This window comes from Ammodytes marinus, assembly GCF_949987685.1.
Source record: "Ammodytes marinus genome assembly, chromosome: 14".
NCBI classification, from domain to species: domain Eukaryota; kingdom Metazoa; phylum Chordata; class Actinopteri; order Uranoscopiformes; family Ammodytidae; genus Ammodytes; species Ammodytes marinus.
In genome coordinates, this window is record NC_137218.1 from 20,040,417 (window position 1) to 20,067,387 (window position 26,971).

Consider the following 26,971-nt stretch of genomic DNA (forward strand, 5'->3'; position numbering starts at 1 on the left):
GAAGACGCCCATGAAGAAAAAATACACTGCAGTGCAAATATGACTATTCAAAAGCAAACTAAATAACAAGAACGAAAATAGTTTGTGAGTTTGTTTTTCCCCGTTGACAAAGTGCATGCCGTCACACACATAATATTAAAAAAAAAGATTAAAAAAAAAGAGAGAGGAGCAGTGAGGCAGTCAGTTTGAGGACATCACTCAAGCGGCCTGTCGGACATGTGTCAACCCCTCCGGGAAAAACATAGATTAATTAAGTGGTCCATTTGATAGTCGGGGTCCTTTAAAAAAAAAAATCTCTCTTTTTGTGTGCGTGTGTGTGTAAAAAGAGAGAGAGAGAGAGAAAAATGAAAAAAAGAGTGGTGGTCAGGGCGGCCACCAGCAGGCACAGACCACAGCACACCAGTCAGTCTCAGCACACAGACACCACAAGCCAGTTTTAGTCACAAGCCTTAAGAGAGTCCATAACAACATTACAGAAAAAAAAACGAAAAAAGAAAGGCAAAAAGAGATATCAGACGAAAGGTGGGAAAAGCAAGAAGGACCATCACCCATTTACCACCCACCACCCTTGCCCACCTCCGCACCTCACTCCACCGGTCTTCTCTTCAAAAACGCAAACGGTTATTAGACATGGAAGATCAGACTGTGGAATTAGTGGAAGCAGTGTTTTGTTTTGCAGGCAGAGGCAATGCTTTTTTTTGATCAATCCTGTAAGAGTTAAGGATACAGGAGCATGCAAGGCAGACCCAGGCTTTGTTTTGCATTGCTTTATATTTTTTCAGAGCGCGACTGACTGCTGCTACAACCTAGATTAGACAAAGAGAAGAAAGAAAGAAAGAAAAAAAAAATAGGGGAGAGGAGAGCAAAAAGGAAAGCACAAACGTTAGACAGGTTAGTTGAAGGTGTAACAGGTTTACACAGTGAAGAAAGCGTCATTTGAGAAGCAGCAACTGCTGGTTTTACATTTGACGCAGCTGGTTTTACATTACAACATACATTGTTGCTTGAAGGTTTAGGAGGTTTGCAAAAAATGCAATTAAGCAAGCAGAAAACATGTGAGAAATATGGTGTAGAAGAGCGTTGCAGTGAAGTCATGTTCATTTTTTAATGTATAGATTGCATGTGGAAACAGGAAGTGGGAAAGCTGGCCTCGGAAGAGGGCGGGGGGTCTCCACTCTCTCACTTTCCAATGGAGATGACAACATTCAAGATATTAAATAAATAAAACATGTAATATACTATATATTTTTCGGATTTTCTGTCCATAACATTATTCCCCTGACCCTATGTTTTTGTATGTATTCAACTCCCTTTCTTCTTGGTCCTATCACACTAATGTATTCATATATATATATATAGCCTACATACAGTATATATACAAACAACAAAGTTCACATTTCATTAGAGAGCAAGCAACAGCAGAGCTGAGAACAGCTATGCCTTGGAGCAGTGCATTTGGTTCATGCTGAAGATGAACAGAAATGATGATGAAATACTTTAACATTATTAAACTCATCTTACTTTCTATGTATATTTATGAATGACCATTTATGAAAATGACCTATAAATAAGACCATGTTACTCAACGGCTTATCTATGTATAGTTTGCAGTCAATAGGATGGGATCGTCACTGACAAAGCCATTGTACCACAAAGAAGCAGCAGATGACGCCCTATGAGAACTAATGGATATTTGATTGTTTTTCCACATTCAGTCCAGGGTCTTCACATTGTCCCTTTGATTATCCCGGATACCTACTCTGCAGACTTCCAGAAGTGTCCGGGGTGGGAGAGCCTGCGGTTGAGTTTGGGCAGTTTCTCCAGCATGTCGGCCAGCTGCGTGAAGGTGGGCCTCTCTCTCAGGTCGTATGCCCAGCAGGCAGTCAGGATCTCCTGAGAGCAACAAAACCAATTTCAGTTTGTCAGTGCACCTGGTAAACCACTGAGCCATTATAGCGCTCACTGGACTGTGGCGTATAAATGATGATCGATCTAAAAAGAAAAGTTTTACGACGACTCGATATCTCTGCATCACTAGAGCATGGTTCATTATTTGCCAGAAGAATATGAAAACGTGTGAACCCTGCGTTCCAATACCCATACTTCCCTGTTATCTAGTATGGTAGGAAAAAGATTCAGGTTGTCCAAAGTCTTGTGGTCAGATGCAACATGCTTAAAAATACCCGGATGCCTTACTACATCCGGTTGGGATTTTTATGTGTAGAAATCTGCATGCTTTTTGGGCGATTCTGACCCACAATCTACTGTACACCGGAAGTGATATCATATCGACAGGGCCTCCAAGTGAAAATAACCAATGCTTTAAAAGCAAGAGGCAAGTTCAAGGCGCCATGTTATGATGAAACAAATAAGTAAGTAAAAATAAAACCAAATCATGTGCCTATTGCATGCTAACTACATACTTCTTTATGATCAGCAGTAGTATGTAGAAAAGAAAAAAGAAAAGAGTATGCGATTTGGAACGCAGCCGTACTTTTTTCTGAATGGCTGACACACTTTGACTTTTGTTTTCAACTCACAGTGACCTCCTTGCCCAGGCTGATCTCCGCCAAGACCTTCTTTATGCCCTCTCCGCTGCCCACCTGCCAGATGGTAGCTTCCACATGCTGGTTGGTGATTGGCCAATCCCTCGCTTGGAGCTCATACCAAATGGTGCTTAAGGTGGGGAAAAAGAAAAGAAATGTTTAATTATTCCCGTCAAATGGTAACGTAAGCTGTTTTGTGTCAGGAACAGGTGTGAGAGAACAGTTGGTTTCCGAGGCTTCAGCTTAATTAACCATGATGCACGAGTGTGGAAAACCTACCCGAAGGCATACACATCTGCTGCGGTGGAGAAGGGCAGGCGGTCCTCATTGTTACCTGGGCTCATCCTGCGCACAATCTCTGGAGCAAGGTAACAAATCCAGCCGTGTGGAAGTTTGAGTTTGTTCTCACGCCTGGAAAATAATAATAATAATAAAAAAAAAAAATCAGTAACAAATTGAAGTGGGAAGGGTTCGGGTAAGACATTATTTTCAGATTACAAAGGTAGATAGATTTTGGAGAACGCTTGTTGACAAAATCACTTTCTGTCAAAATCAGTTAGTATCTCCTCCCGATTTTTAGTCAGGAAACTTTAGTCTTTGCAACAAACAACAAAAACAATACCGGCTGTCAAAAGGAGATGGCTGCAGGATTTGAGCCACTATGGCCCTCAACAATTATTATTACATATCACCGGACCCCCGCAGGTAATAGAAGTGCAGTGTGTGAACAGCCCTTTAGCTGAGGTGTTGTGTTTTTGAAGGACCCCCTAGAGCAGCGTTTCCTTACCTCCCCTCCTGAACCACTCCGGAGATCCCAAACAGCCCGAAGTCTGTGATCACCACTTTATTGGTGTCGTGAAAAACGTTCTTCGACTTCAGGTCTTTGTGAACGATGCCTTTAGCGTGCAGATAGCCCATCCCCTGTGTTGGAAGACAAACGACAATAGTTCATAAGGTGTTCAACAGGCTCTTATGCTAATTATGTCAATGGTAATGTACTTGTTTCAACTACTGGCCATTGAAACAATTCACTCAGGTTCACTCAGTGTTTTCCAACTACCACATTAGGAACTAGACATAACTGATAACCCACTAAAGGGCAAAATTAGACATATACCTAAATATATGATAAACAATATTAAATTGAATATGTTTGACTTTTAATACAGATTTCCTGGCTCTTATAATCAAAGTATTTTGGGTTGGAAAAGTCTACAAGTGGACTCAAAATGTGACGTCAACATCAGTTCTATGTGCCTAAATCGGGACTCTATCAAATGCATCAGTGAAAGCTTTGAATAAAAACAATGAAAAAAAAAAAAAAAAAAGTACCTTCACAATCTCCTGGGCAATTTGTCTCGTCTTGTTAATATCCAGAGTGTTCTTAGTGTCTCTAACGACTGAAAAGAGCGTCCTCCCTTTACAGAAACTGTAGGGACACAGAGAAGAACAGGTGAAATTTAAGACGCAAATGTACTTTCCGATTACAATCATTTCAGAGGTGCGTTTGATATTTGCGCCCTGACCTGGTGATGATGGCTAGGTGGGGAGGAGCCATGCAGGCCCCCATGAAGAGGACCACGTTCTCATGCCTGGTCTGCCTGTAGTTCATCACCTCCTTCTTGAAGAGCTTCAGATGGTCCTGGTTGTTCCCGTCAATCTCCAGAAGTCTGATGGCCACCTCCCCATGCCACCGACCTTTATGCACTTTGCCCCAGCGGCCCTGCACCAAACAAACAACAACTTTGGCTTAAGGCGAGACACTTGAGGTGCTAGTACTAGTTAAGCCTCAATTTGCATCTCATTAAAAAAAACGAAAATCTTAATTTTATTTTTTAACAACATATCAAGTGTCCAACGTTTTTACATAACAGATTTTGGATACGGCCTTTTTTGATTTTATCAATCAAAAAATACTATGTACAGATCTTAAAAATGCATTTCCAGCATGTTTTTAAGAACAAAATGGATCAAAAATCAGACAATAAACAACATAAAGATATGAACAATTCCTTCTGTAATAACCTTCAGAATAGTGCTAAGCATGAGGATGGAAAGTTTAGTAGATGAAAGTGATTTAGAAGTCGAGATTTATGGTTCAAATATTTTGAGATAATGGCTGTATAGGAGAAAAAAATAAAGATGCAAACAGACAAAGTGTATTAAAATAAACACTTAAAACATACATTTTGGACCTTTTATGTATACTAGTATGAAAGAAGACATGTTATGGAAGCAGAATACCCAAAAATCTCAAAACTGACCAGTGCTTGAAAAAAACAATGTGTTCGCCGCTTGTCACGCCTTAAGTGCCTTTTCTGCATATCATAAAATATACTTTTAGAGGTCTACGTTCAGATTCCTCACCTTTCCTATGAGTTCTCCGAGGTCCAGTTGTTCATAGGGGATGTCCCACTCCTGCAGGTAAACGCTGGTCTGGCTGGCCTTGCGGGAGATGGGGCCTTTCCATTGGTTCCCCCGGGGGTTGGGCAGGTCGTCAAGCTCGTCACACTCTCCGTCTGATCCCACGTTCATCCTCATGTCTTCCCCGTCTTCCTCACTCTCCCCCTCCTCCTCTTCATTCTCCTCCTCTTCGTCCTCTATGTCTTCCTCTGCTTCCGGGTCCTCCTCTTCAACCTCTATTTCCTCCTCCACTTCCTGCAAGACAGAGAGCGTGGATGGTTTGGTTAATACAATGAGCATGAAATGAAGACAGACACTCCAACTAAAAATTATTTTGGTTCAATTAAAGCTGTAGCGCGTAACTTTTTCATATAAATAAATGACGGTTCCATTCTAGCCATCGCAAAATCAAATTGACATAAAGTTGATTAAGTCCATCAGCTCCACAAAACACTCTGTATTTCTCAGAATGGCAGCGTTTACAAACTGGTGTCACCCCCACTGACACTGGCGCAGGAGCTCAGAAAAATCCCCCAAAAAGCGCCCAAGAAATGTTTCAGTGGTTGATTCTACTGCTTCTTATACTCAGAATTCCTAATGGGGGCAACAGAAGTTACGCACTGTAGCTTTACCGGTAAGAGTGTAATGTGAAATTGTGAAAATTACTTTTTGTTATTGGCATATGTTTTACATATTAAGAAAATACTCTATAAAAGAAAGTGGCAAAACCTTATGGTTACATATTTGGTGTTATGGAGGATGACCCAGGATTTTGTGCTGCTCTTCAATATATTCTGTAAATGTAAGCCAGTGTCAACTTATAATTCTTTTTGTTTTGTTTTTTTCTTTGTCTCCAGCTTTGTGTTGCTGTCTCAGTTGTATCAGAATACTCTCCTAGTTAAAATGAATAACATCACAGCCACAACATCATCACAGCCAAACAGGTCAACCTGGCTCCAATAAACAAATGTCATGAGCCGTTGTTTTTCAGTTAATGCCAGGCCTTTCATGCCCAAATTATTTCCAAGAACCCTGCAATCTGGGCATGACATGGAAAATTGCTTTCATGATATTACGATACTTACAAAAAAAAATTATCCACAAGATCCAAATTAATGCAACAGATCTTTTTACTTCGCCAAGTCAGTCTGGGGGAGAAATGAGTTTGACCCCATGTCTCTGCTTTTGACAGCTGATTTTCCAAACTCATTTCGATGCCATAACAAACAACCCATTCTATGTTGTGATGATCTAGGTTATGGTCACCATTTTTCTATTAGCTTTTTCCCCAAAGGTTAACCGAACACTTTGTATCCTGTGTCAACAGGCCAATTCTGCCCAAGGTTGTTTATGCTCATTATTTATACCATGGTGACATCTGAGTTTTTTTTCAGTTTTTTTGCACATTTCTATATTATTATTTCGAGATCCCTGTGACATCTTTGAGGGATATTCAAAAATATCAAAGGATGTGATCCAAGAGACTTTTCAGAAATAGGACCCTGAAACGACCTCATCCTACTGACAGTACATTCCTGAACTAGAGTGTATGTTCTGCACACACATGCATGTTGCAGCATTACCTCTTCATCTTCGTCTTCTAACAGCTCAGCATGTACGTCGTCCGCTGATTGCTGTATCTCACTGGAGACAGAAGATTGTTGTTAGAGTGGTAACATCCAAGAAAAGAAAAGAAATAATGACACCATTGTGCCGCCACGACTGAAACTGACTTACACAGTGTCTTGGAGAACTTCGGGGAGCAAATGAACAGGACTGGAGACATCTGTAGAGCAAAAATAATGCTGTTTAGGTAGGTACGAGATGAGTAAAATGTCTCCCCCTATCGTGTGTTCCCGCTTTCCATTTTAGAAATGGCCCACCACATATAGAACAATACAGCTCATGCATTTTCCCACTACATCCACAAGATGGCGACAAAAGGCCATTAGGTCTCAGCATGCAATCTTAGTGCTAGCACCGTAGACTGTTTGGCTAGCCTAGCACACATACAATATAGTAGCTTAACAGTAACTGCAACAACCTTAACAAGCAAACATGCAGAGGACATAGAGGGCTGCAGGGGATCTTAGGTCTGTAGGGTGGAACGATAGAGGGAGAGTAGCAATGCAACGTGACGCTTTGAACCCGTCAACTCACCGGGGAAGATAAACTGCTGTCTATGCTGAAAGTAGCAGGCAGCTTTTTTGGCAACAAAGAAAAAAAAAGAGAGAGGGAAAGATCGACAAGCATGGCAAGGGAGAGAGACCTTTGGTTAGAGAAGCTTTGGGTTAACAGATCTTGCAAAATGCACAGTAGTTCTTCAGTGTTATTGTCTATATATATTTGGAGAGAGAAAGGAAGAGTAGGGCCCCCATACTAGTCAGCGATTCTGGAGAATGCTTTTTGTACAAATCTTTCTTTGTAAAAATGTCTTCACGATCCGCTACCTGTCCATACTGTGTGAACTGAAAAAATACCTGCTCTAAATACAAAGCCCAGGCTCTGTAAACTGGTATGTAAACAAAGGGACCCCACATTAGTTAGCAACATTCCCCTTCAATGAGCCTAGGCTGTAGCCTGGCATTCCCAGACCTGCCACTAGGCGCTAGCAAATTAAATTTGCTGCGCCTGTTGATATCAGGGTATGGATTTCCAGGCTACCTAGGCTGTGTATTAACACCAGATTTTTTTCAGGCACATGCAGTACGGACAGGTAGCAGATCGTAAGGATCTGATTTTGACAAAAAGGTGATTTTTGACAAGAAGCGTTCTCCAGAATCGCTGACTCCACCTTTAAGCTGTAAAAGTAATTCAGAAAATCATTCAAAAATGCTGTCTTATAAGGAGAATGATAGAGTACAGTGCAAGCATGCACATTTTTACTTGTGTGCGTGTCTTTATCCAGCCCAGGCATGCGGCTGAAGCTTACCTGGGAAGTTGAAGCGGCTGTCCCTGTGGCCTTTGGGTGAGGGGTTGGGTGGAGGGGTGGCGCTGGGCGGGTAGCTCTGCTGGAAGGGGGCCGGGGAGGAGGGAGTGGATGAGGTGGTGGAGGACGGGTTGCTGCTTGAGTCCAACTGGTTCATCGCTGGAGGGTGATCCTGGATGGTGGCAAAAGACAGAGTTTACAAGTCATTCATAATATTTAACATTCTACAGTTCCTGAAAATGCCTCGTTTCCACTTAGCGGTAACAGTTCGGTTTGGTACGGCACTCAATATTTGCATTTCCACTGTCAAAAGTTGGGAAGGGTCACAAAATAAGAGCACCGTGCCGTAACTATTTGTGTCACCATTTAGTAGGGGTACCAAGCGGACCAAAAAGGGTGGAGCTACACACTGCAGTCTGTTGATTGGTCGACATTGTCATCATTTCCGTGCGAGAGATAAATCGCTGTGTGTAATAATCTCTTTGGCAAGAGTGAAGAATCTTGTGTTTAGAGAAAAATGTCAGCGCACAGCTCTTTGTTTAATATGTCGCAGACTTCCTCTACATTGAATGTATTGGCGGGTGTCCTGCTGCTATGATGTCACAATGGTTGTATAGCTGCAGCGACCAGAGCACAGACTGTTATTAAGGCAGTGGATACCCAGGCCAGATCTAGAGAGATACGGTTCCGAACCAAACCGTACCATATGCAAACTTTACTGCTCGGTGGAAACAAGGCAAGATTCCTTTAAAAACAGTATTTTAGATCGTAGCAGTTGATGCTATTTCAAATACATCTGCTTCTTCATTACATTATGGAAATGGAAAAATGAAAAAATGGAGAGAGCATCATTAATCTTTACAGTGTTTTGAAAAAGGCACATAGTAAAAGACAAAAGGAAGTTGACCGCAAATCTACATATAAACTTAAGCACTTCATACTCAATGACTTCATTCATTTACATTGTTTATATCATATGTCATGTCTGCAATGATTCAGTACTGTGCTACATAAAGTCATACTGTGAACTCCTATGCCCTTTTTTTTTGTTTAGTTTTGTTTTGTACCTTTTTTGTAATGGCCTTTGGTAGTGTCCCAAACTGCGGTGCTTCCGGTGGTCGGTCCACAGGGTTGTTTATATCAGACGGAACCGACTCAGTCCTCCGAATTTTGGCGACTGGAAGAGAAAGTGGAGATGTCGCAACGTGCATACTTAAAACAAATCATGTCCATCGACTGTTCATTTAGGATACGACTAAGCTTACTTGGTAGAAATGAGATTCTGCAGGATGGAGCCTCCTTGGTGCATTTGTTGTGGCACTTTAACCTGCACAGACAGTAGGCAAGCATAATGGGAGATCAGTTTAAGGCAACTAAACGCAGTCTTCAAGTCCGGCTGCATGCACTTCTTCCACAACCAAGGATCTAGTCTTTTCTCAATCTGCACATTAGCATGCTACTGCCCTGCCGTGTGACTCAGTATGAATAATACAGTACTTTAAAGTTGAGTGACGTACCCTAAGAATAGAAAGAGTTCCACTCACCGACAGTGTTTGCACTTAACCCCAAACATCATGTTCTTCTGGCACACCTGACACGTCTGGGAAAGCCACGACTTGGTTGAAAACCTACATAAACCAAGAAATGCTTTTACACTTACAGTATGACATTCCCATTGAGTTATTATTAGCAAACCTGTTTTGGCATTTCATTAATCACACATTTAACTTGTTTCCCTTAACCTAAGGGAAGAATATGTTGTGTTTAATAGCAAGATATACCTGTGTGTGACTGCTAGGCCGATGTCCCTCCTCACTGCTTGCGGGGAGCCGCGATGCCCTGCCATGTTATCTATCCCGGGAGAAAGAGATGGAAGGATGGAATGAAGAGGAGGAGGAGGATAGAGGAGAGGATTGACTTATGCAAAGTAAAGACAGGTATCCATTTCCGTGACATTTATGATGCTATTCCCTCACTTGGAAATTATTGTGGGGATGTTACGGACCCAAGACGTTCAATCACATTGGGGCACACGGAGACACACACACACACACACACACACACACCTTATTTGGTCCAGACCATGTTTGCCTACATATTGAACAACTCAGAAAAATCAGGTATACTTGTGCATGACTCACTCTTATGGCTGCTGTGCTCTTCCAGGAGGGTGGGCGTGCCAGGCAGGGTGTAAGATACAGGGGTAGAAGCCGGGGTGACTCCGGGGGTGCGTGCAGACGTGGGGGGGTAACGCGAGGAAGAGTCCTCACATCCATTCCCGTTGACTTGCATATTCAGGGGCATCTTATTCTTTCCAACAGACCTGGTGAGAGAGAGAGAGAGAGAGAGAGAGAGAGAGAGAGAGAGAGAGAGAGAGAGAGAGAGAGAGAGAGAGAGAGAGAGAGAGAGAGAGAGAAGGGAGAGAGCGAGAGAGAGAGAGAGAGAGAGAGAGAGAGAGAGCGAGAGCGTATCAGCAGGGCACAGTCTACAGCAGCGTTCAGACACCATAGTGTGTACAGAGGGTTATGTAAGGACTAGAGAGAGAGCCAGACATGTTGGATTACCTAAATAGCATTGGCACGGGCCAGCCCGGGATGACATCCTTAACACCCGGGCCGAAGTCACAAGGGCCCAAGCACCCATCAGTGCCAACTCTCTGGTTTATACTTTATACACACACACACACACACACACACACACACACACACACATGCACTTACGCACGTGAGCAGTGATAGTTGGAAAAATCATTTACGTTTGTCCAATTTATTGGCCGTACAGTGTGCACAAAGTCAGGGTAAACTAGCAGGGTCTTCTGGGTGTGTGTCTTACACGCACTGGATCTACTGTATGTCAGCCCCATTTGCTTCTGCCTTTGCCTGTTTGAAATTTCTCTTTTTCAGTAAAAGTTTCCATAAACAGACAGGATATTATGAATAAACAAACCGGCTTGTTTGTGTATGTTCATCCAGTCACAATAGAGGGACAGAGACGGAAATGGGAGGGGAGAGAGAGAGAGACTGTGTGTGTGTGTGTGTGTGTGTGTGTGTGTGTGTGTGTGTGTGTGTGTGTGTGTGTGTGTGTGTGTGTGTGTGTGTGTGTGTGTGTGCGCACGTTACCACCTCTGAGCAATAGTCCAAGGAAACACTTCCTGTTTTGACATGGTTCATAATCTCTGGGAATCTGTGTGGGGATTAGCTCCAACGCATACAGTCGGAGCAAAGATGCAACAGGCAGGATGTGAAAGGATGTGAGGGGGAGGGACCAAAATAGAAGGGAGCCAATGGGAGTGCACCTGAGGAAAAGCTCTGCTGCTGTTCCAGAAACAACAGATAGATAGTGTGAGAAAACTGAGGTGAGAACAAGACAGTGGACAGATGCCTTCAGGAAAGTGGCTGCCGTCGGAAGGCGATATGAAAAATGAGGCTGCAACATTACAATCAAGTCTTCACATTTAACAACTGGCCTAACCAGATCATGTGCAGGCTGTTCCCAAGACCCGCATCATGGCAACTGTGGGTGCCTGTGCTTTTTCGGCGCCAATCTTAAAACCTACCTGTAGCCACCTCTGAGCATTACAATGTTAAGTTAGTTAGTTCTCTGCATTCCGTTAGCCTACTGACCCTTGCACTCAATGCTTCTCCCTATACCGCTGGTGTTTCACTAGTCTTATGTACTGTATGTGCATTATGATTGTTTGATTATTTGAATGGTTGCTTTCACTGTTTTTAGCCGCATTGCTAGATTTGCCCTGTGAAGCACCTGGAGATTTTATAGGATTTTAATAAAATCCATTTTTGTTGTTGTTGTGTTTACTAGTTTTGCAAAGTAATCATTGATCATTATTCCCTTATTATTAAAATGATTATATATTTTTTTTATTTTGTTTTGTAATCATTTTGACTGGCTTAGCAGTATACAAACATATGTATGTCAATCGAATGAATTGTATTCTCTCTGAAATTGCATTGAAACAGTATCAGAACCTTTGTCTTAGCATCAAGGGATCTCAATTTCCAACTGTATTAATGTCTGCATGATGTAGGACTTAAAAAGACTTGCAAACAATCCAATACTAACTAACAGATACAGTAGCTCTCTTCTTACAGCACTTTCCCAGACAATCCCCAGTGACCATACACCTGCGCCACATTGGACATCTCTGGCAGTTAGCTCTCATCTCATCTCATGTCATCTATTTTTTCTTTCAAAAACACCTACTTGTTTGTGGTGGGCGGCTCCTCGATGCGGTTGCCCAGCTGGGACTCGTGGCTCTTGCTGCGCGTCAGGCTGATGTTGGGCAGCAGGTGCAGCACTTTGCGGGAGGGAGGAGGAGGGGTGCAGGGGGGCTTGAGTCGATGGTGGTGGTGGTGGTGGTGGTGGTGGTGACGTCTCTTGGAGGGCGGAGTGACTGGAGGGGTGGAGGAAGAGGAAGAAGTGTGTCCGTGGAGGTGAGCGGTGCGGGCAAAAGACATGGGGAACGGGTCTGTGAGGGGGCTGTCACCATGGACGTAAGATGCCAGGGCCTCCGGGGTGGGGGGCGCAGTAGCAGAGGACACCGAGCCCGATCGGGGGTGAGGGTGGTGGGGGAAGGCGGGGCAGGGCGTGGAGGGGGTGGACTGGATGGTGGAGGGCCGGGCCAGAGGAGAGGGGCTGTGTGAGCGCAGAAGAGGGGTCCCAAGGCCGCTAAGCTGCTCTGCCGTCAGTAGAGAGCCACTGTCCCGCCGCGTGGGATCAGAGAAGAACGAACAGCCGTCTTCCCTCAGTTCCCCTCCTGGAAAGAGAGACAGAAAGAAGACATCATCGGTTGAGAGCATGAGCAGAAAAACAATCATATCAATCAAAGTAAATCATGCTGGTGAGTGGTTTGCATATTACACAATGTAATTGGATGTATTAGGGTATCTGGGTAGTTTTGGCTTACTGGATTTGACATGCATGTATTGTATTGGGACATCCTCAATCTTTCTCTGGCATACTAAATAGTATTAAAAGTATGGGTATTGGAACGCAGGGAATGTGATACTTACTTTTGACCTGCAGTCCAATACCCATACTTCCCTTCTATTTTATATGGTAGAAAAATATTTTATGATGGCCCCGATACATGTAGTCAGAGACAGCATGCTCAAAAACACCCGGATGCCCCACTACATCCGGTCGTGATTGTTTGTGTCGATAACAGCATGCTTTTTAGGCATTTCTTTCTGCCCCACAATCCACTGCGCACCAGAACTTTAGTCACATGGACGAAGCATGCATGTGAAAACAACCAGCAATGAGACAGATATATAAGCAATAGGTAAGTGCAAGGTGCGATGTTATGATTAAATAAACAAGTAAAAGTATGTCCCAATTGAATGCCTATACTGCATGCTATCTACATACGTTCTATGATCAGCTTGGTAGTATGTAGAAAAATAAAAAGATAAGAGTATGCGATGTTGAACTCAGCCAATGTGATAAATTTGATCGTAGAGGAGTAAAACACATACCTGATTCAGTGGCACTCTTCAGACAGGAGAGGGCAGCGCTGAGCCGGGAACATTCTTCTGAGCTGGAGCCCAGTTTTCGCATTGTGTCCCTCACCTGAGCACCTGTCATCTGCAGTAAGGCATCCAGAGACAACTTGGCCTCCACTGCCTGCACAGGAGAAACAGAGGGTCAGCACTCAATACTTAAACAAGACTGAGCAGAAACACAAGCGATGAATAAGTGGAAAGCTCTATAAGCTTCTAGCACTAAAAGCTCTATTAGCTTCTAGCTCTAAAAGCTCGATTAGCTTCTAGCTCTAAAAGCTCTATTAGCTTTTAAACCACTATTGGGACATCACTTATCGTGTATTAATCCTAATTAGGTGTTTATTTGCTAAATGTTCACGGAACAAGTTGTGCATTTAGCCCTTTCCTGTATCTTGTATTCACACCACCATTGTGGACATAAATAAAACTGACATTTTAATGTCATGGGAGAGAGCAGCGGCTTGAAGCTGTTTATATAATATCCATAAGAAACATCTGTTGCAACTCTTCTAAACACTGCAGTGGTCTCATCACCGTGGCTCTGAAACTCAGCATTAGTAAAATAAAAATAAAAAGGCCTGCGACGTAGGCCACTAAAACGGCTCATATATAGACTCGGACTTGCACCGGTTCCTGGAAATCAGTGTAATCCTGTTTGTTTGGGGGCATTTCACATACCACTTCTTCCCACTTATCTGCGCAGATAAGTGCAGATTATCCGCACATGGTGTTATGCCTGTATCAGTAGGCAGAAGTAAAATAAATGAATAAATTCCACAGGACTCTGCGCCCGAAATCTCATCGACAACTCGGCAGTGGTCAAGGTCATCTTGTTCCGAAGACCGGCGGAAGTTCAAAACAAAAGCACAGATAAGTTGAGGTCAAGTCAGGGCGGAGGGGTTTTTAAAAGCTCGAGCTTGAACTATGACATAAATCACATCCATACAATACTTTGTTGTTGTAGTCGGGTCTTTCAGATTTGCTTTGGGTTTATATATGAAACGATGAAGTAAAGTGCATTCTTTTAGATCACTGTGTGTGAATACACAACATACCAGCACAACATTGTGTGGGGGAGAGAGGATTCCATTAGAAAAGGCAAGATAAGAGTGGGAGGCGCAATGGGTAGCACTGGTGGGCAACAAATGAACAAAATAACACTGATACAAGACATTGATACATGAGCTGTTTGGTTTGATCTCCAGTTATTCTGTGTGTGAACGTGTGTGTGTGTGTGTGTGTGTGTGTGTGTGTGCGCGCGCATTTGCATGTGTGTGTTTGTAAGGGTTAGTTTCACTCAGGTACATATGAAACCGGTTTAAAAACAAATTTGAATTTAGGGAAAGCCTCTCGTCTCACGTTGCCTCTATTCTCAGAATACCTTGGCAACATTTTTGGCAATATTTTCTTGGTGCCAGCCCTGGGTTAATCAAGATAAGGCTACTTAACAGAGCACACAGACTAAATTAATTAGTTCAGAGAAAGACACACAGGGTCTTTTAAGAAGCCTGGCAACATGGCATCCACATGCTTGCACAATATTATGAAATAGCTCACTGTCAGTTGCAGCAAGGGACTGCAGGTTAGAGAAACAAACTAACTGAATACAATCCCTGGAATGTTTTTTGGACCATCCATTACATAATCCCACCCTGATACTATATGGAGTGAGGAGATGCACTGTAAATATCTCAATGTGATCATGTCTGATCTAAATGGGTCATCATCGTGCTATGAAGGCTCTACATGTTCTGGGAAAATCCCCGCAATACATTCAAACAAGCATTGAGACTATGCCATCAAAGAAAAAAAAAAGAGTATTTTCTACTGCAAAACTAAATTCTTTGGAGGGGAAAGTGGTTGTTGTTAAACCGAAAAGCAAACAGATTTATAGCAAGAAAAATAATCTGATTATGGCACAGGGCAGTATAACTGAACGTTAAGTCTGCACAAACGTGGGACATATTAAAGAATAACAAGTGTAGAACACTTTTAACAATGCGCTGGGTTACTGTTAGGTCAAAAAGCAAAAGACAAACAGACAAGGAGGACAAAAACAAACAGTAGCTGAGAGGGATTCAAAGAGTTCACAGTAGCAGCAGCACAGGAAGGGGGGGGGGGGGGGGTCGAGGGGGGGGGGGGGGGCAATGGAGTCAGAGGAAACGACAGCAAAATATGACAAACAAATCATGTGGTGGAATGATGACTGCACTCAACTTGCAAAAATAAGGAAATACAAACATTTGATGTCTTTTTTTTTTCTTTTGTCAGGTGTGCAGAAGCAGCTGGTTGTTGGCTGCTGGTGTAAGGAGAAGTGGAGGTTTGAGAAGACATAGTTGCTAAACAGCACCCTAACTGCTAACACTTAACTGCTTCCTTTTGCAACAAGGCATGAGCACATTTAGTGCAATGCAATAATAACTTTAAAGAGGACCTATGATACTTTTCGACTTTTATGACCTATAAACGTTGTTTTAATGATTTATATTCATGTTTAACCATACTAGAGTATCAAATAATTACGTACATGCATTTCGACGTATTCCCTGCTGACCGTCTGGGGTGGCTATGCAGAGCACTAAACACTATGGCAGCCGGTCGAGCCAAACTCGTTCAAATTTCCGGATTGTTTCTGTCGCGCTCGGGTCGTTTCTGTCATGTTTCCATGTATGGTAATGCTGCCGCTCAGGCAAGCTCCGGCTGCATGCCCCCACCTTCCTGAAAATTTCCCGCTGCTGGAAGGAAGGTAACCAATCACAACGGAGTGGGGTTTGCAGCAGGGGGGGAGGGGCGGAGACGCTCAAAGCAGTGTGTAGAGAGAGACTGCTGTGCTCGCTAGGGTAAGAGGAAGAGTGTCCCGAAAATCTACATAGTTTTTTGTGATGTGATTCGTGTCAGGTTGCTCTATAGCAGTTTTTAACAAGAAATGAAGACCAGAAAAGTAGTATAATAGGATCTCTTTAAGAGTGGATCTCAAACCAGCTTATGAGTGAGAACAAAATAAAGGAATACGAGAACTGCGCTCAGCAATGTGAATAGTTTCCTTGAGTTAAAAAGTGACTTCTTTTGAGCAGAAAATATTGAGGAATGTTTGGTTTCTAATCAACAAAAGACAACCAGGGACTTCACTAGAGCCGCTGACAAAAGAGACTGTGTGGTTCCCTTAAGATACATTTGACATATTTATTCAAACATTTTCTGAAATGATTGTCATACAAGAAATTATTGTGTAGAGAGACAATGGAATGTCCACTAAGAAGAATTCTACATGTACATGTGAGAAGGGGGCCGAGTACATGCACTGATTACCAAACACAGTCAGGGTCAAGGTCAGGGTCAGAGAGAGAGAGAGAGAGAGAGAGAGAGAGAGAGAGAGAGAGAGAGAGAGAGAGAGAGAGAGAGACAGAGAGAGAGACCTACCTCAATGAGTTCCGGTCGCAGGTTGATGGTGCGTAGCCAGTCCCTGAAGTGTGGGTAGCTGTCCAGGGCCTCGGGCCTCTCCGTCTCTGGCACCTTGTGCTTGCACTGCAGCTGCTTACAGATGTATTTCATCAACTTCACCTGCAGGGAGCAACAGAGAACACAAGAAGAGAGGGGAGGGGCGGGTTAGACAAGGGAGACTCACAGGCAGGCTGCTAGGAGCTATAGCTACGGAGCAGGCCTTCACTGGAGGAGTGTATCCGTCACACCTCTCTGTCCGTTTATAAATGACTGCAGCAATAACAGACCTTGTACTTTGGAGCAATAAAACACTTACTACTGACTACTGTTACTTCTACAAAAGTGACCTTAGATACAGCAAAATCCAACTTAGAATCATCAATTCTCTCTCTCATGGGTGGAAGGATGGCCTAGGAAGAGGGGTTGACCAGTAACCATGAGGTCGCTGGTTTGATCCCCGGCAACGGACAGGAGGGTGTAAGTTGTAAAACTAGTGGAGGCTAGTATGACATGAACGGTGGTGCCCACCATCTCTACAATTGTGTCCTTGAGCAAGGCACTTAACCCCAAAACTGCTCCAGGGGGGTGTTGTACTACGGCCCCCTCCAAAGTGTGGTAACTTGAAGGGGGATATGCGAAAAGACGAATTTCAATGTGACTCGTGTAAATTCACTAATAAAAGATAACTTCACTGACACAAACTACTACAATATATTGTCCACCAACAGACACCTTTTCATCAAACAAAAGGGTTAACCTGGTGGTGCACGTATGGCTCCATCCTCGCCAGCGTTTTCCCATTCTGAACTCAATGTACATGCAGCAAACGGTTCAGACCTTTGCTGTGTAGTGTCTCATGACATGGTGGGCCGTTCAGTTAACATCATCATCATCATCATCAGAAGAACCATTGAAAGCCAGACCTGTCACCATCTAAAAAAACCCACTCAAATATTCAACGCCTTGTAAAAGCTGTGAGACTCTATACCCCTGTGTTCTTTTCCAAGCCAATGTCAAGTGCAGTGGTCCTGTGAGTAAAGTATAACAATGAACACCGTGTGGTATTGGTTTGCAGCAGGGCCCAGCGTTGTATGGTGTGCAGCCCGTATAGTGTGTCCCCTTATCTAGCCGTCTATCTGTAAAAGAGTCCATTACAGCAGGCTAAGGCAGCACCTTGGGATGAGCCGCGCGACACCAGCCATCCTCTCGACCTCGCCACGCACCTATCGAGTGCCCGGGATACAAAGAAGAACGTGTGCCTCAATGCCTCATTCAACTTTCTCCCTGACACATCCACTCCAGATGGAAAAAGTCATACAGCCGCACTTGCTGCTGCTCTCAGAAAGTGCGGCCTTGGGTTTTTGTAAAAAGGGCTGCTTTGTGGCGAGCCGACAAAAGCATCATCTCCACTGTGGAGCCATTGAGATGAAAGGAGAGAGAGTAAGAGCAATGAAAAGGAGGGTAAATGCTCTCCGTGTCAGCTCTTGACTGCAGCTTTTCAGCCCTACGATTGCTCATCAATTGTCAGTTGCATTGGGAGCACTGCGAAATAATAATAAGGGCATGTATTTAAAAAAGGAGGTCCTCGAAGCTTAGAAAGCAAGGGCCATGTGATTAAAGAAAAGTGGTCCATAAGAAAATAAATGCAAAAATAAAAATCCCACACATCCAAAACTCATAGGCATTACGTGTAAATGCTTACCTACACAAAAGAACATAACAAACACTTGTTTTGTAAATCATCTTGGTTGTGTAATTTAGTTCCCTGCTATTTCCAAAATATCTCAAGAGTTTGAACCTCCTTTTAGTTGCATGCATTTGACCTTAGAGGCCAGCCAATAGGAGCAGCTCCTTGTATGGGTGACAGGGAGGTATAGGCAGCCTGCTCCCTACATGAGCGCACACATGCAGACATACTGATAGGCAAGAATGTGCTGTTTAACGAGCAGGGATTGAACACTGTGAAGGTGCAATACATTTCATTGCCGGTATATTACAAACAGAGGCTCAAACATTATTGGCCGTGCTCTCAAAAAAGCGTCTGAATTGTGTATTTCTGAAGATCTGGTCCATCATTAGGCAGCAGCAGCTAGGAAGCCTTTTTACTGGATGTGGCCAATCAATGAGCTAGCCTCCCCCCCCCCCCCCCCCCACCACCACACACACACTCTAGTCAGTGCAGTGTTGTGACGTCAGGTTACCTAGCAACCCCCTCTTCTGAGTCGTCAGCAACATTTCAGTGGGATTTTCCCCTACATGTAAAAAAAACACCAAGGCCCAGACACAATACATCTCGACGGCACAAATGTCATCGTGTGCGTCTCCGAAAAAGGGAAAATAGCTACAAAACATGACCCCCACGCTCTTTCTATCTGCAGCCGCACGTACTGTTTACTTTACCTACTATTGTCCTAAATAGAATGAGTATGGATAGGATTACATGAGCACACTTAATGGTCCACAGAATCCCTTTATTGATATCAGCAAACGTGTGCGTGTTTGTGTTGGGTATGGTAGCACACAGTCGCATCGACAAAAAACCGAGGAGATAATGACAGGCCCCTGCCACCCTCCCCTTGCATATTATTTTTGGTGCAGAGTGGAGGAGAAAGCAGCGTTTGACGTGTGTCCTGGTGGTGGGAGGGGGGAGGAGGGGAGGGAGGGAGGGAGGGAGAGAGGGAGAGAGGGAGAGAGAGAGAGAGAGAGAGAGAGAGCGAGAGAGATGGCGTCAGAGCCCACCTGTCAGCAGCACGCAGCTAAACAACGAAAGCCATGGCAACCAACAGCCCTAATGCTGTGAGAGCAGATGAGTGACAGCCACCAGAGAAGTGGAGAGAGGAGTCCCAACCAGCCAGCCAGCCAGCCATGTAGGGCCCAAGCCTGACACAGCAGCAGACTCAGGGGGGGAGCACAACCCACCACTGCTCCAATTGTTTTTCCTCAAGGCCCCCTGCTAGTGCTGACACAGCCACTTTTGGTGCACCTGCCAAAAGGATAGCACACAGCCATATCCGAGAGAGAAGAGCAACAACGCTCTAGTATAGAAGAAAAATGCTATTTTCACACAGGAAGGTCAGGTAGTTTCTCCCGGACTTTTTCTTGTTGTCGGAACAAGCTTGCTGACTAACACATATAAAACTCCTCGTGTTGTATAAGCTATTGGACATGTTTAAGCAAAATTTAGTGGTTCTAAGATGTTTTTGGTAACATTATAATCTATGAGACACATGTATATTGCTACAGTACATATTAGCACTGTTAGCAACAAAGGGGCACAAGAAGAGCAGGGATCCTTTTGTTATTTGTTGGATGTAGTCTGTACTGTACCGTCTCCTCTGCCTGTACATGTGCCAGCTCCAGTCAGCATCACACAGTCAACTTGGAGAGAGCGAGGTTAACAACAGTATCACAGGAGGCCTGCAGATAATGCAAATCTAAAAGTTCATTTTAATATTGATATACTTTCAAGGACACGTTTATGCAGGATCATGTGAGCGAACCAGAGTGGACAGACGGGTGATTTAGGGTTGGTAAATGAATAAAAATAAAGAATAAAAAATCAAAATACGAGAAACACAATGCAGCCAGGCAGACCTAGTTATGCACAGGCCATCAGGTCACATGGACTTTTTTTTTTTCGCAGGGGGGGGGGGGGGGGGGGAGCTGAACATACATGGTTGACAATGGTCCGTTGCCCCTCTTCCAATAGTTGTTACCACCAGTGCAAAGTTGACCCCTACTCTTGGCTAAGGGGGGGTTAAGGTTGTACAAGGTCCCAACCATAGATAGTATAATAAAGGTCCCAACCTACAACCTACACACATGCACACAGGGACAGAACCTTGCCCTAGTCTGTGCTTACACTGTGACGCATGTGACTCAGGGACATGCCTCAGTCACATGTTTTATGAAGTTTTGTGAAAACTTTAAAAAAAAAACTTAAAAAAAAAGTTCAAAATTAAGTAGGCCTATATATATTTTTTTTTTCAAATTACTCACAGTAATTTAAGGACATTGCACGCACACACTCGCACACAAATGCACACACACATATGGCTACAACATACAGGAATTTTTAACTAACTTCCTTGTGATTTGGAGCTGGGCCGAGCCAACCCATCCACCCCCTCCTTTTCTCACAAAAAGAAGCAGAGCAGACCTCAAAATTACAGGATGTAATGCAACTCATCCTGTGTCAGTTGTTTAAGAATAGATTAAGGGCCTGCCTACACTCTTCTTCAACCATCCTGATTTCCACATTGCCCGGTCCCTTTTCACTGACTGCATAGAGGCGGAAACAGAGACGGGCTCACCGCAGTTGCTGCAGTCACTAGAGTTGTGTTTCCTTCATACCCTCGTGTGAGCAAAATTCTCCATTGTCTTCTCCTAGGCCTCCGACACACACACACACACACACACACACACACACACACACACACACACACACACACACACACACACACACACACACACACACACACACACACACACACACACACACACACACACACACACACACACACACACACACACACACACACACACACACACACACACACACACACACACACACACACACACACACACACACACACACACACACACACACACACACACACACACAGGTTGTCATGTCACAAGAAGCGGCCAAGCCGATTGGCTTTGATTCTCCCCTCCCCTTTCCTCTCTGCTCTCCCCCTCTTGCACAGGCTCTTTGCGCGTCATTTGATTTTCTTATTTAACAACCAACCCTTGAAAATGCGTAGGAAGAAAGATGTCTAAATATAGAATGCAGCCACAACAGCTCGCAACACGGGCACACAGCAAAAAAAAAAAAAACTCTCCCCAACACACACACGATTAGGAGACAAAACAAGAGTGATGCTTTGCCAGTGTTTGCTGACCATTACTGAGAGATTAAAAAAAGATAAGAGGGGTCACTTGCTTCTGTGTGACGATGTACAGCAAATTAGTAAATATCCATCAACAATTGACACTTGCTTAGGGCTATGTGAAACACAGCACGTCATGAAATGTCTGGACCATGTAAAATGATTTGGACACGGTTTAACAAACAAACAAGTGGCCAAGGCGTCGCAAATGGATATGATGCAAAAGTCAGCGCACATAAAGAGCTACAGTTAAAAGTGACAAGGAGGGAGAGAGACCAGGCTGAGTGGGATTAACATGTGAAAAGTGAAGTACCAGTTAGCACTCCATTTAAGAGGGCCAGTATCATTATCCTCTCGTTGGCAAGGCAGGAAAAAACACACACACATTTCAAGTGGAATAATAAAGCTCCCTCAATGAGCGTATAAAGTGAGTTCAAGCCTCTCTCGATGGCACTCCAGTGCAATATGGGAGCGATACCCCGTTAGCACCGTTAGCGGGTGTGACAACTGCTATGACCTCACGGTTTGCTCAAATTGATCACATGAATTCAAGTGGCTCAAATATTAAATCTAGATGGAATAGTTAAAACAAATTTTAAATTTTAGCTTGTTGCCTCACTCTCTAGTTCAAAACAAGGCGACAGAAACCATGTGCGTGCATTCTTCGAAGAAACAATGGCCATGGGTTGCTCTTAACTAGTTAGCTTAGCTCAAACACTGGTAGTCCAGGGTAGCATTTTTAGTGATGTTGTAAAGTGTTTATTCTGACTTGTCTGCATAGGCAGGCTAACGCTACCATTGACTACCACTGTTTGAGCTAAGCTAACGAGCGACTCCCATTGCCAATTCTTCCATCAAAAATTCACGCACAGTTAAAGGAATGGTTTCTGTCGCCTTGTCTGGAACACAAGAGTGAGGCAACAAGCTAAAACTTTTTTTTTTGAACTATTCCTTTAATTTCATCACGTCCAGCAAATTCTGCCATAGAACGATTTACATGCAGCCACCTGAACGCGGGAATGGGAGTTGCAAGGCAGAGTGTGCATGCTACAATTTTTAAGATCCTGGCAGTTCATTTGGGCTACTGTAGGCCTACCCATCCCTCTGAGACTTTAGGCGTGGTAGGGCAAGTGAAATCTCAAGCAGGGAGCCAAAGCAAGAAGTGAAAGTGCACGCTTATGGCAAGATGCGGTTTGGAAATGGTGTGCCAGTAAAGACAAAGGAAGTAAGAATGCTGATCAAGAAAGCACTCCCCCCATGCCCTGCGAGCACCACTCGAAAGATTGTTGGAAGATGATGAACATTTGACTGTAATTTGACTGTGTATTTGAATGTAATCAGCTATGGCCCAGTTGATCTAAAATCCCTGTTTCAATTCCATCTCCATTTCATACTGACAGATTAATGTGGAGCTGGCAGACTTGATAGATACAATGTTCTCCTTTTATAAAACCAGAATGACTCTTCCAGTTTTGAAAATGTGGTCAACAGACACAAACCGTAATGTCAATATTAGAAGCCGAACACATTTCAGCGTGTCATTCATATGACCATCTTCTCCATTTCATTTATCCATTGCTCTGTGTAAATCATTGTGACTCTTTTGCTTGTGCGATTCAAAGATTATTTCCAAGAATCTAAGGTACTTGGTTTGACCATTTCTGAATTGAACTAAAAGGGATAGGAACTACTGATACATTCTCCGCTCAGCCTGGATTTGTGGCAGATAAGAGGAAGAAAATAAGAAAGTGAGAGAGAATAATATGACAGAAGAATAGTAGCTAGTATGCCAGAAGTATGATTTTTTTTTTTTTTTCAAAAAAGGGAACACACTTTACCATCACCTGCAACTACAACAAGGAAGGATTTTGTGCCACTTGATCCATTGAGGCTCACGCAACCCAGTAAAGATACAACGTTGCACCAAAACACAATAGTATATACATACATACACATCGCAAGAAACACAAACCCAACTGAAACCGATGAATGGAATACGTGGCAAAGTTTAAAAAAAAATCACGTCAGACTTCAAGAACAATTTGGGCTGTTGCATAATGAGACCAACTGGAAATGATCGGTTCAAGGGAAGTTTCCACAAGTTCTGAGTTGAGCTGAGATCTAAAGACATTGCTGCCCATGTTCTCAGAGAAGTTGATCAAATACTTAGCCACGTTTTCTTTACTTTAGAGACTTCGGAACAGTCAAAACAGCTCAAGGTACGAGTAACGGTAACGGGTATGCTCTGTACTATAAGATGAGGCACAGTTGAATATAAAAACTCCGAAAGGTTAGATCACTGACACAAAAGGTACATTCATAATCATGAGAAAAAAAAAATATTAAACGCATATAAGCCATTTAGCTGTGCTGTAAACCAGAGAGAATCTATCGTACCTGTTTCCGATGCAGCATTTGAAAAAGCCAGGGAGCAGTTTGAGGCTCTCTTCATCACAGGAAAGGGCAGTTTTTAAAAAGCCAGCTAAAAAACACGCGAGACCGGCACGACCTGCCCATTGTCATGTAGAACAATGCGATGCAAAATGCACCTACATGACAGCGTGACTCAGGAAGTACTCTAGCAGATCATATCCTGCCCCACGCAAGTGACGATACACGCATGACAAAGGATGAAGAATTTAAGGCTTTAAGCATATGTACTGTATAGCAGGATAGGCCATAAACATGACCCCCCCCCCCCTCCCAATTCTTGTTTTGCAAACTAGTCAAGCAGACTAGGCTTGGGATACATTACCATTTTGCTTGAAAAACCAAGATGTGATGTGAAAACATGCAAATGGGTTACATTCACTCTCATTGCACAAGAGCAGCTGCAACATTCAAACTGGACTGGTTTCTATTCTAGTTAATACTTTTTTGCATTTGTTTTTCATTTAATACTGGGCTTCCTCGGTTGAGCCTGTGAACATTTGTTCCCACACACACACGATAGCTTGCCAACTTGCATCTAATGCCTGCCGGCCAGCACAGGGATGGCCATTATGAAAATGGCAAAAAAAAAAAAAAAAAAAAAATGTTAGGCCTGCTGTGTCATCTCTGCCATGTTCTGAAAGAGTACAGTATTTCTCCTGCACACTTTGATACAAGTACACATAAATCTTTTGAGCAGGCGATATTGTGGCCTGCTGAGGCAAACAATGCGACAGTAACAAGATTACAGACTGCATTGTGACTTGCTTTTCTCTCAAAAAGTGATACTTTCTTCATGGGCAAGTGACTATCTTGAAGGTCAGTTCAGCTGGGCTGCTGTATACTGCGTCTGTTTGCAGCTGAAACTGAACGCTTGGGAAGCTCTATGGAACATAAGTTTATAGGGACGACGGAACAATTGTTCATGGGGTGTTGAGTTATACAGAAATAAAACGGACATGGATAATTGATAGCCTGCAGCCAATCAGGAGTGAGTATTCCTTTTATCCAAGGTATAACGCTTAAATAAACCATGAGCCGAGAAAAACCCATTTATAACATCTTCTATCATATCTCTAGAGTGTCAGTAGGCCTATGTCTGGAGCCTCAGTCTATGCACAAAAACAGGTACATTAATCTACCTTCTACAAAATTCATATGTGCAGCCAAGAACTTTGAAGCCTACTATTCCACTGTCTCATCACAATGTACTGTATCAGCGTTTACACCCCCCCCCCCCCCACACACACACACACACACACACACACACACACACACACACACACACACACACACACACACACACACACACACACACACACACACACACACACACACACACACACACACACACACACACACACACACACACACACACACACACACACACACACACGCCAACCCCCTCCTTCTTCCCATGAGCCTCCTCGGGTGAAGCCAGGGCCTGCTGTCTGTCCCCCCTCATGGCATTGTTACTAACAACACTGGAGCTGGACTTTCCATGACATGATTCCTTCAGTCATCTCGCAGCTGAGAATATTACAAAAACAATATGCGACTGTAAACATCCCGCGGTTGGGAAACATGCAGGTCTGCTGAGATTAAAGTGACCCTCATGAAAAGGACTGTATCAACATTACTATATGGCTCACAGTGGGCTTGGAATGCTAAGACTTATCATTGGAAAAATGATCTAAGTCCCAATTTACAAACAGGAAGCCTACTACTGATTATCTGGTGCATTTTCAATTCTGCATCTGAATTTTACCAGAGCTTCTTTTTTTCTAAATAGGCCTATGCAAGGTGAATCATTTATTTGCTCATGCCTGCACGCTTATACCATGCATGCATGACCTCTCTATCATACTGCTTAGCCTAGGCTATAAGGGGCATGCCGATCAAGGCCCTACAGAGCCACGGCTCTTGCGCAAAGCAATGTCAAGTCATCCAAACACGACTGTACTGAAATCTGCATCCAGATATGCAGGAATAGCAGCGCGTAGGCTACCACCCTGGTGAGGGGGGGACGGATAAGCACATGGAACACGTCGTACATTTCGTTTTGTATTTGCTTTGCGTGCGCGCATGCATGCGTACGTTCTGCACGGACACAAAATCCTGTGCAGAGAAACAGCGCATAAATGATAGCAGTATATCACATAATTGAATGTGTACCATTAGGACATGCATAGAGGCGGATTTCAGCTGCACAGCGCGGTGCAGTGAATATGGGCTATCCAACATATTTCCACCTAGAGAAAAAGAGGTCACACAAATAACTGGATCATGGATATCTCGTCGACCATATAGAGACATGGTGAAGGCAAAAGCTTATCATTTTGGGGTCGTGTTCACCTCAATATATCGAGCCGGTTCTATATTATAAGCGACAAAAAAGGGCTTAGTGCACTGACACTTAACGACAGAGCGCCTTTGCTTGCAGCCAATATGCAGCCTCTATAGATGAGGCGGACATACACTAGCGTTTGGGCTTCATGACTCCGCAATTTGACTACACTGCCTTCTATTGCAGCAGCAGCAACAGGACGGGGGCTCGGGCATGTGTATATGGGGGAAAGCGATCATTACCTCCAAAGTGCGTATTTCTTGCTGCGTGAGGTCGTTGGACGCGGCGCATTTGGTCCGAAGCCCCTGTAAACTGGAGATGGAGATTTCAATCATATTCTGGATGAGTTCGCATTGATGTAGTGCGGCCATCGCTGCGCCACCGCCGCCGCTATCCCTCTCGGGCTGCGGCTGCTCATCACTCTCGACCATCTTCCCACCGTTGGCAGACACACTATCCAT

At 43.7% G+C, this 26,971-nt stretch overlaps 1 protein-coding gene across 3 annotated transcripts; it reads right to left on the bottom strand.

Annotated features, from left to right (window-relative positions):
- Window positions 1-1,755: 1,755 nt before the first annotated feature.
- Window positions 1,756-26,971, bottom strand: ksr1a (kinase suppressor of ras 1a; the record flags this gene model as incomplete). Of its 3 annotated transcripts, none has more annotated exons than XM_080041307.1 (20): window positions 1,756-1,893; window positions 2,541-2,676; window positions 2,826-2,957; window positions 3,334-3,467; window positions 3,879-3,975; window positions 4,073-4,269; window positions 4,914-5,204; window positions 6,533-6,593; window positions 6,687-6,735; window positions 7,110-7,151; window positions 7,882-8,050; window positions 8,946-9,055; window positions 9,144-9,205; window positions 9,423-9,506; window positions 9,660-9,729; window positions 10,020-10,201; window positions 12,100-12,649; window positions 13,374-13,521; window positions 16,821-16,961; window positions 26,753-26,971. In XM_080041307.1, the coding sequence occupies 20 exons, from the start codon at window positions 26,969-26,971 to the stop codon at window positions 1,756-1,758; spliced, it is 3,012 nt and encodes a 1,003-aa protein (XP_079897433.1). The 3 variants fall into 3 exon arrangements, with proteins under 3 accessions (XP_079897433.1, XP_079897431.1, XP_079897432.1); XM_080041305.1 differs by having other exon boundaries at window positions 12,100-12,652; XM_080041306.1 differs by having other exon boundaries at window positions 9,660-9,717; window positions 10,005-10,201; window positions 12,100-12,652.